Source organism: Xiphophorus couchianus, chromosome 21 (genome assembly GCF_001444195.1).
Source record: "Xiphophorus couchianus chromosome 21, X_couchianus-1.0, whole genome shotgun sequence".
NCBI classification, from domain to species: domain Eukaryota; kingdom Metazoa; phylum Chordata; class Actinopteri; order Cyprinodontiformes; family Poeciliidae; genus Xiphophorus; species Xiphophorus couchianus.
In genome coordinates this window covers 22,248,235-22,259,354 of record NC_040248.1, presented here as the reverse complement: position 1 = coordinate 22,259,354, position 11,120 = coordinate 22,248,235, and the positions used below count along the sequence as shown (strand labels likewise).

At 37.4% G+C, this 11,120-nt stretch overlaps 1 protein-coding gene across 3 annotated transcripts in view; it reads right to left on the bottom strand.

The window, feature by feature from the left end:
• LOC114136715 (C-C chemokine receptor type 3-like) overlaps nucleotides 1-10,294 on the bottom strand; it is a 34,368-nt gene extending 24,074 nt beyond the window's left edge. For 2 of the 3 annotated variants that reach the window (XM_028004916.1, XM_028004917.1), the window contains exons 1-2: nucleotides 10,099-10,294; nucleotides 9,925-9,999 (exon numbers count right to left, since the gene is read on the bottom strand). Coding sequence is in view for 1 of the 3 variants with exons in the window: in XM_028004918.1 (XP_027860719.1) it covers nucleotides 1,785-2,616; nucleotides 6,577-6,737 (993 nt within the window). In the remaining 2 variants the exon portion in view is untranslated. Of the gene's footprint in view, nucleotides 1-28; nucleotides 2,617-6,576; nucleotides 6,751-6,894; nucleotides 7,030-9,924; nucleotides 10,000-10,098 lie in introns of those variants that run through there. The other variant, XM_028004918.1, reaches the window with a different exon arrangement.
• Between the last annotated feature and the right edge of the window lie 826 nt (nucleotides 10,295-11,120).

Below are 11,120 nucleotides of genomic sequence, written 5' to 3'. Positions count from 1 at the left end.
GAAAAGAAAACAAGTCATGATAAAAGACTGTTTTAAAGATATTCATTTAATATCAGGAGCAAAAATAAATGAACAAATTACATCCATACATATTAATAGCTTAGGGCTATAGGAACGTTCATGATTTATTTACATCTTCATTTACTATCGACTGCATACCAAAAGAAAAATAATACATTAAAGAACGTCATGATACAATTTCTTCTGCACACGGCAGACAGAAAAAAAACAAAAACAGAATATAACTATAGCTGGATGCCTGTAAATAATTTAGATGTTAATTTCATTATAATACAGATGCGACAGACATTTTTTCATCAATGATAAAAATAAAGTGGATTTATGTACAAAGCACAACCAAGATGTAACATACCAGTTTGTTGCTGCTTAGTCTTTTCTTGTTGCTGATTTCTGTTAGATCTTTTTTGTGATTGTTATGACGTGACTGAACATAGCACATTAAACAACAAATGAAGACAAAATCACCTAGATTCATAAGATTATATTAATGAATAAAGTTATTACTGTACTGTTAAGGTTACAAAGTAAGCATGTTAACTTGGTTATTGGAAATTAGCCTGGAGTTTGTTGTTTTGATCAGGTTTGAACTGGAGTTACAGCAGACTGTAATCTTCCCATCTAAAGACAAATCCAAAGATGTTCCTGTGTGTAACTTGGGGAACGTGACAACAGAGGGCCCCATGACTGTTACTTTTTTAAATTCTTTTGCATTTAATCTCAGATTCTCAGTAACACCCATTCAGCTCAGTCATGTTTCCTCTGCCTGTAAACTCATCCCAATAATTACTCAACTTTACTTTTGCTTTTCTTTTCTTCCAGTGCAGAGGGCCCCGAGTCCATGTTCAAGATCTAGCAAACTTTGAAATACATCCCTGGTCCAACACCCTTGAATCAAATGGCTGAACTCCCTCATCAGCAGCCATTCAGCTCTCTAGAGGCCTGGTAATGGGCCACTGATTTGATTCAGTTGTGTTGGAGATGGGATGTATCTGAGAGTTGTAGGATGGTGGATCTCAAGAACTGGACTTGGGCACCCCTTAGCTAGTGTGTTGGGTCCTCTCCACCACATCTTTAGTGAGAGACTGTTTGGGGTTGCTTTGGTGGTTTTTGTTTATATTTTTGGAGTTATTAGATTGTACTACTTTAAAGCATTTTTAAAGAACAGCATAAAATATAGTGATAGATTTGGCTAACATATTTACAGAGAAGCATTATGACTCTTTTTTACATTGAGTCTACATTTTGTGTCAATTCTACTCTGGAAATTAGCAGGAGAGTATCTGTAAATTTCAAATGTCGGTGTATTGTATAGATTATGATCTATTTTACACACTTTGTTCTAAGTCATGTAAATAAATCATGGATCTCTACAGCTCATCCAGAGGTATCATTGGTGTCTTTCCCTGCTGCTCTGATTAGTTCTTAATCTGATTAATTCTCAGAGTGTCCTTTCAGCATAATTAGAAATTAGAAATACTAACTCAAGGTCTACTGAAACAGCCGGATGAAATGATTCAAAAGGCACCATCTGTAGATTTAGCTGTATGATATAAGCACTCACACTCATGAGCTTAAGTAGTACTAATATCCTCAAATATTTTTCAGTATAATGACAATACATGAGGTCAAAGTGAGGGTTGTTTTTGTACCATGAAAAGATGGCCTGAAGTTTAAAAAGCATGAATGCGGTTGCAAGGTACTGCAGTTGGTTTGACTCAGGGTGAATGATGACAAACTCACAAAGATAAACTCACTTCTTAAGACTAAGTTCTTATTGTGGTGTTTGCATTGAAAGAAATATGATCTTGTAATCTTGGGAAACATTTCACCAGCAGCTGTTTGAAATGGTTCTGAAATTTTTTTCCTACAAATGTATAAAACATTGGACTGATGCAGAAGTAAATGTACGCCATTTTGCGGGTGACATGAAGAGCAGAACCAAGTTTCTTTTTAGCTTCACAGCTCAAAACAGACTCATATTCATAATGCAGCAGTTCTACAATGTTAAAAGGGATCCAGCAGATGAAGAACAACACTACGATCATAAATATCACCCTGACTGCATGGAATTTAGAAGCCGATTGGGATTTTTTAATGGTGACCACAATCCTAATGTAACAACATACGATAACAGCCAGAGGGAGGATCAAGAAGACACAAAGCTGAATATAAAATCCATATTTTTTGAGCTTCTCTACATTCATACCATCAATACGAGCAAGCTCCTCACAGTGCGTAGTGTTTTTATGGTCATAGGCACCATGGAGGATCATGGGCCTAATGCAAGCCAAACCACTGATCACCCACACCACTGCACTGGAAATGATAGCATTGCGTCGACTCCTTACATGTACTACGGGCATAAAATGTACAAAAACAAGGTAACGGTCAAATGTTAGCAGAGTTAAAAAGAAAACAGAACTGTAAAAACCCAGGTAGTAGACACTGAAGACGATCTTGCACATAGCTGAGCCAAAAATCCATTCAGATTTCTGCATGTAGATGGCCTGGAAGGGAAGGCTGCTCATTAAGATCAGGGAGGATGCCACCAGGTTCAGCAGCAAGATGTTGATCACAGTGTACAGCTTCTCAAACCTGGAGGGACGATGGTAAAGTATTATTTTGGTGTAAACATAAATTCTCCAACAGTCAGAGCACAAATATCAGTGGGTTTAATTTCACACAAGTCTGAAGTACATTTCACAGAAGATCTGTGTGTATGTTGGCCAGAAATTTAAATTAAGTTTTCTATTGTTTGGAACTCACAATTTTGGCTATGATGTGTAAATAAAAGTTATTCTTTATCTCTTCTTTTCAAACTTTTTGAGACAAATTATGCTAATTTTCACCCACTGCGACAACCGTAGCACAAACGTCCTGAAATTAAATTGTTCCAAACCCCAGGAAAATTGAAGCTGCAAGCGGCACTGGGCGGCTCTTACAGCTCAGTGCCACTCCAGCCATGTGGTGACTGCGAGAGCTCCATACCTGAAAAACTCTCAGAACAGGAGAAATAAGATTCTCCAGTCCGATGAGACAAAGATTGAACTTTTTTTTGTGAAAGCCAGGCGACATGTTTGGAGGTAACCCAGCCAATATCATCTAACTGTATGCAGCAATGTCCAGAGACATCCTGGATGAAAAGTTGCTCCAGAGCATCTTGACCAAAGACTGGAGCTACAGTTCATTTAAAAGTCAGATAACGCAAAGTGCATGGCCAAATATGAAAGGTTTTTCAGAATCACTGAATTTGAATGAACATCTTTGGAGAGATCTGAAAATGGCTGACTGACGTCTCCAGTCTGATGAAGCTGGAGAAGAACTGCAAAGAAGAATGGGCCAAACTGCCGAAAGACTGGAGAGGAAAGCTGAAGGCATCATATTCAAAAGGCGAGAGGCTGGAATTGCTTTTGAAGGTGAGTCAACAAAGTATTAAGCCAAGGCTTATAGTTATGTAAATGTGATGTCTTGGTTTTCTACTTTTCAAACAGTTTCAAAACATTCCAAAAAATTCTAATGGGTATTTATGTGTAGACTTTTGGGGAAAGAAATTAATTTAATACAACTTGGAATAAGGCTGTAACATAACATTAGAAAAAGTGAAGTGCTGTGAATACTTTACAGAAGCCTGTAAATTTCCTCATACAAATTTTGTCTACATCAAACAGTAAAAAGCAAATGTATCAATTTGATCAACATCCAAAGAGTTAAAGTATTTTCATGCTAGTGCTATCAATCATTGAAAAAACTAATCAGATTAATCACCCAGGTGCTGTGATTAATCACAATTAATCATTATACCTAACATTGTAAGCTTGAAATATAAATATGCATGGCAGTTGTGGTTTTTGCAGGAATGTTTTCCTGGGCTATGTCCCTTCTTCTGCCGCCCTCTAAACAGTTAAGATGGAAACAATTATCCGTGTTTTTTGTAGCAGAAAGCAGCTGGAGTTTTCTCCCAGTACTGAACGCCAACTCAGGGAAACTTATTCCACTACACATTCATACAAGTACTTGAAAACTCGTTTGTGGCACAACTGACACAAACAGTAGTGTTTGTGATAAACCCAGCTCTTTCTCATGCCACCCCGAGTAGCTACCAATATACTGCATATCAAAAACCCCTCTGTATGGACGATTTCAAAAATGTGTTTGTGAGGACTTTACTCTCTTACTAACAGGTGCTGCATTTTGAACTTTCTATATTCTAACTAATTTAACGGATAAATGTATTGTTTTTGTTTTGTGGGAAAGTGTAAACCTGATTTATTAAAGATTTTGTTCTAATCATTCTCTCCCTCTCTTTGAGGTAACCTGGTCATGTGTTGCCATGGAAACACGCCCATGAGCACTGCTGACAAGGACTTGGTGTTTTCAATCAGCCTCACTGGGAAAGTCTACATTGTTTGGGAGGAAGGGGAGACGCTTTGGATTTTGTTTGGGCCCGGATTGTTTGCTTTGTTTTAGTTTTGAAGTTGCTAAAGTTCATTCTTATTATGTAAATATTTTTCCAGAAATATAGTTGAGTACATACTGTATGTGTATTTTCTATTTGAAAATGTAAATGCTGTCTCCACCCCTTAATCAGACCTGGTATGACCTAATAATTTAAAAGCTGGCTGGATCAGGGGGAGACACTTTCTCCTGCTAATGGTTGAGAAAGATTGAATTCATGTCTTGCTGTGTAACTGTAACAAAGTTTTTTGTTTTTTTTGAAGATGTGCATATATGAAAAAAAGATTCAGAGCTCTGCAATGTTTGGATCATGTCTTCTTACATTTTTGGTGGGCATTGTTTGCTACCTTAGCCATTTTTTTAGGCTTGAAAGGAGTTTGACAAAGATCTCAATGTCACAATAAAGCACTTCAAAAACAGCTACAAAACTGCGCCAAAGTGCTGTTCATTATTCATGCTGAACAGCACTTGAAATCCAAATATGCACACAGTTGTGGTGTATGGTCTGACACATGATCAGGCATGTGTCAGACCATACATGTCTAAAGATTCTCCGTTTTCTAGGTTTTTATATTCAAGAAGGTTTAAAGCAGTACTTTGCAACTTGCGGGGAGCATCCCTAACCCGTTACTAACCCTAACCTGTTACTAACCCTATCCCGTTACTAACCCTAACCCGTTACTAACCCTATCCCGTTACTAACCCTAACCCGTTACTAACCCTACCCCGTTACTAACCCTAACCCGTTACTAACCCTAACCCGTTACTAACCCTAACCCACAATTTAGTGCAGTATGGTGAAAAGTAATACATTTACAAGTTTATTCTGGTCCAACTTTACTTATATTTGTAACACAAATCGAAAACTCAGAGCCTGGCCCTAATACTCCATCAAACGCAAGTAACCTCACAGAAAAAGGCCTGGAAATAGACGAACCCTATCTTTTTATTGTTAATGCAAAATGTTATGCACTTTTCATCTCTTCTCATCTGACAAGCTGGAATATTGCTGCAAATCTTTCTACAATAAATGTCAAAAATTATACACCTTGTGAAAAACTAAACTGGACAAGCTGACGAGTAACCAATTTTTCCAGTTGTAAAAGGTTTTACTCTATCAAGTCCAAAAATGCACATCCCAGTGAATGATTTGCACTTTTTCTCTTTCAAACTGAGTAGTCTTCATTAAATGTTACTGATTTACCTAATATACTGATTTTGGAAATTATTTTGAGAGTTGGAGCAATAAAAATCGGTTTTGATAATAAGGTCCTACAATGCTGGAACCAGTGGTTTGTACGAGAAATTATTCAATATGAATAGATTCGCAATGGTATTTCAGTTCTGGGGAGGAAAAGGATCTGGGAGGATGTGAAAAAAATTATGATCCCTAGGGGGTGCATGACAGAAAATAATTGAGAAACACTGTGTGTCCAAAGGAAGTCATTTTGGTTTTAAACGTTAATTTAGAAATATCCGTCTCCATTCATTTCCTAAGAAATTGTGTGATGAGGCGCCAGTGGTAAGTCCTCACCCAGCTGAGCGACAGGAGTAATTTGTGCTCGTAAGATTGTGAGCTTACACGTAGCTGTGCATGCAGCAACGCAACAAAAGAGTTGAAAAGTTTTCAACTTTTGTTGCTGTCTGCTCTCGCAGAAAATGTTTGCTTTTCACTCAGTGTGTCGAGCCTGTAACACGCTGCTGTGAACTATAAGCTTTTCAGTCAAAATAGTCGTTTGATTAATCTGAGTCATGTAATGTAACGAGTTAAAATTTTCAGCTTAATCGCACGTGTTGGCACATCAACGTTGACAGTCCTACTTTTTACTCAATTTAAATGTTTGATATTTAGGCAAGAAATTATGATAAAAGTTTGAATTGACATATAAAATATTTCCTATAAACTTTGTGTGCCTTAAAGGAAGCATGCTTCTCTTTGCACCACAAGTGGTTCCATTCAAAATGAAAACTTATTTCAATTGAAAGCAAGAAATGCAACCAAACAGGGAGATCTAACATTCATTTAATTTAATTATTTTCCTTCTAAGGTTTTTACAGTAGTGTTTGATTCAACTCGTTTTAATTTGGTGCTTTACTCACCGGTGGATGATAACCAGAACCAGCAGGTTGGTGATAAAACTGAAGACAAACATGAAGTAGTAAATGTAAGACAGATTTGCTCGCACTTTGTTATCATCATCCCTGGTACACAGTTCAATCTGCTCATCTGTGGAACCATAACTGGAGTTTGTTGGTGTCATCTTTGTGCAAAATCTGTTAAAAGCAGAATACACAGTGTCATGTTGTCAGTTAAAACACAGGTTTTACAATATTTTATGGTAATCTACAAAAAGCAGACCTAATCTAAAACACCACTGTATGTAAGATAAAATCCAAATCCAGAATGAGTTTTCTTACCTCGTGTTTGACAGCAGCTTCAGGCAGTGACTCTGAAAGTCTCTCTGAGTCTAACAGAGCTCTGGTACCAAAATGAAGGCAGTTAGACTGAAGTGTCTGTGAACTTGTCCGAGTCTGTTATGCTTGAGAAAAAAACTGTAATGACATGACAATAAGGAGATATGGAAACAGCTGCAGAGAGATCAGCTTCCATTAGAAAATTGCTTGGGGCATTTTTGTACAGAGCACCAATGCTGTTATCATCAAAGATAGATTCAGAAATCAATAGCCTCCTAAATGAATTACTCCAGCAATAAATAATTTAGCAAACATTTTAATTTGCCATTAAAAGTTAAAATGCAGCAGAATAAAAACAGTATCTCTGGCACATTATTCTTGTTTTTTTTTTTTTTTCTAGAGTCACTCTAGTTTTCTTTTAAGTTTTGACAGATGTGAATTTATTATTGTTATTTGCCCTTTTGTTGTTTTCAAATTTATTCCTCCACAAAAATATTTACAAAGACATGCACAACACATATATTTTTAGAGTTTAGCTGTCCCATTAAATCTTAAGCATTGATGTATTTTCTCTTCTAATATGTGACCTTATTGTTTTGTCAAATGGATTTGCCTGAGGGAGATGGGCACCAGCACAGGTACATTAAAAGTTCAATAATCGACGGCTAGACTCATTCTAAACATCAATAACTGATTATAACTAGTTTTAGCTAAGACTATAATGGGGGAAAGACTTGTAACAGATTCTGATATTAATTCTAAAGAACCTACAACCAATCAGATGGACTTTTACACATGAAGAACAGGTAAAACATCCAATTGTAAATGTTGCATTCTGCTTGTGTTTGCTCTGTTTTATGACATGCCATCTAGTCATTTTAAAGACATAAAGCAGCTGTTTACATCAAACATTGATGAGGGCTTATTTCATAACCGGCATAGACCCCTAAGTGAATTTCTCAGCAGTGTTGTGAATTTCTCCCCATTACCAGCAGTCCCACCAGATCTCAACCGTTGGGAGTTTTGGTTAATCCTTGTGGAGTAAGAAGTCTCACAAACATACAGCATACACACAAAGAGCATTCTCTGACTAAAATTGGGCAGACATCACTTAGCAACATTACTGGGTCATTTGGGAAGTTTACTGTTAATGAGCATAATGGTTGCAAGCTCTTGTTTTCCTGACATCACACGGAACACTTGGAAAAACAGGAACAGGAAATTCCTGCCCAACACTTCATCATCTTTAAGTATGAAAACCATCATAGAAACCATTAAAGCAATAAAAATGTTGCTGACAATGAAACAGAAAACCCACTCATAATCCTGTGTGATTGAATTCAACAATATTCACTTAACAATATCCATGAAAACAATGTGATACTGTCAACGCTGCTACACCTAATGACTTCACATCCAGCGTCTTTCAAATTGAGATCTTTCAGAGTGCAGCTGGCGCTCCTCAAGGTCTTTTCTAGACTCAGAGTGCAGCCTATTAGAGCAGCAGCTTAATTACAGCCAACAGGAAATGGTTAGTTAGCACATCGGGTAGGCCCGCTCCAGGGTGACCCCCCAACACATTTCAGGTGGAGGGAGACAGAAGAATTCAAGCTAAAACAACATCACTGTTGGACAATGTGCCCCACATGATGCATGAACCTGTTGCTGAACTTTACTGTGTTTCCATTGGCCTCAAAAATTTGCAAATTGGAAGTACAAAAATAAATTTGCTCAACGGAAAAGTCCCAATTTTGAAAAAACTTGTGTTTTGTTTCATTAAAAAGTTTTTGTGCTAAAATGAGTTGTTTTTTTTTCTTTCCAGCCACTTTGAAGTCGGTGTATTTTCTAGCATCACATGAGTCACATGATCAAAAACCAGACGCTGCTACTGGCATAAAAGACTAAGACAACAGAAAGTGGTGGGCAGAGGATGGAGCTTCAGGTTTTTTGTGTCATTTTAATTGCATTTCTTATTTACTGGAAACACTTGAACAATTGTAAAATTCGGGAGGGGGGGGGGGTCCCAGAATTGGAAAATATTAGCAGAATATTGACCATGTTTTCATACATTTGTAATAGAAATGCGGTTACAGACAAACTGTTACCTCCTAAATGCACAAAGGAGTGTTATCATAGATCCTTCCTTCCAGCAGCTTCTAGACTCTATAACCAGATAATTATGTTAACAATATATTTATTACAAACTATAAAGTCACAAAAATGGTAAACACAAGGTAATTAAGATAAGAAATGACAAGAAATGTTTGCACTTCAGTTATATCCTAATAAAGTAATCTGTCATTGGATCTTAAAGTAAGCTACTTAGTAGTGTTGGTCACATTTAAAAGAAAAATAACTTTGATAAGAAATCTTATCTAAAATGGACATGGAATAATGACATTGGAATGCTTATCTGATGGTACAAAATTCTACTATTTATTGCACTAAGTTTCCTTATGTTGACCTAAATCCTGCTGTTTTGCTTAGTAATGTCTGAAGCTCGGTGCAGTGTTTTGTTGCTGGTTGGTTTTTTTTTCTAAGCGAATGCAGGATGACCAAACTCTGGATGACAGAGACCTGTCTGTGACTGACTGGTGTTGTTCATTTATTTTAACTGTCAAGTTGCAAGTGCAGACAGTCTAGGGCATGCCAGAACACACATTGAGTGAGGGTGTGTGAGATGTAAACACACACGCCACACGTGATTCTTTGTTCACAGAGTTGTATGCACTGATATCAGTCTCACTGAATGCTCAGCATGAACCTCGCAACTCTAACCTGCCTTGATAATTGACGAGTATGTTGGTGTGTGTGTCCCAAAACACACCCTTCATAAAGGGATCAGATCAAAGCCGGTGGAGGAGAACCTGCTCTGCAAGAACGTCTTCCAAACAAAACATTTTGAGTGAAAGCTGCCGCACCAAGTTCAGAGCCTCAACTATAAACCAAGCTTAACCTGTCTGTGCTGCCCAACCCTAACCCCCTAACCCTAGTGTATTAAAAAACGTATTTAAAATAAATAAACACACTTACGCTTATCCCGACCGGGACTCAAGTACAGCCTGGCAGCCCGCCATGCTTATGAGACACAGGGGGAAACTCTGAAAGCTAAAGCAATTGATATGGCAATAATAACAGTATTTTTATAGCTAAAATGACATGTCTATTGTTAAAACATTAAAATCATTCAAAGGAAAGGTGACTCACCCATATTACTGTTGCCAGTGTTTTTCAGGAGATGTGTGCTTTCTACATGAGTCATGAAAAAACTCCTTAGCTCCATCGTCCACAGGCAGGAGCTGTAGCTTAAGTTCACTTAGAGATGTTGATTGTTACATATCGTGTTCTTTGAAAATTCTGCAGCCTTGCTTATGAAAAGAATCTTAGTTCTGATTCAAGGATAGTCAGTGGAAAGAGGAGGAGATTAAAGACAAATTATTATCATGTGGCTCCTCCTCAAAATTGAATACTATGGTCAGAGTTGTTGTTCTCAAAAGGTGCTTATAATCTGACAAAGAAGCTGCGTTAGAATGCTTTTCCTGATTTATTGCGCTGTAAAGGGAATCAGCGACACGACGTGCAGAGTAGAAAGATTTGACGGCCTCTCCTCTGTGATTACGCTGCAGCTGTTATGTCCTCAGGGGTTCGGTGCATGTGGGCGTGTGCGTGTGTGTGTTTCCTCCCTGGCCTTCTAGCTGTTCCTAAGTAGGCAACAATCAAGAGGAGTTTGAAGGAACAGCGGATTCCTGGTTGACTCAGACTGGCTGCATTTCCATTGACCTTAAAATGGTGCAAAGTGAAATCAAAATAAATTTGCTTAATGGAGAAAAAATTGCATTTTGGAAAAAATGCAATTTTGGAAAAAAAAAATTGTTTTTCAATGAAAAGCTTTTGTACTAGGATAAGACGCTTTTTCATTTGTTATTAAATTGGTTTATTCCACAAAACTGCAATGGAAACACTTTTCAAATCACAAGATGATCAACAACTGAATGTTGCCACTCGAGGAAACCATGAAGAAGACGACAACAGGAAGCAGTTAGAGGATGGTGGTGCCGCATAATTTTTGATGACTTATTGGATGAACAAGCTTATTCATGCTTGATTTTAATTGTGTTACTAATGTCTTATTCAATGGAAACACTGCAATTGCAAAATAGTTTTGTTTTTGTTTTTTTACATTAGCAGAATATCGACAATGTTTCATGCATATTTGTAATGGAAACGCA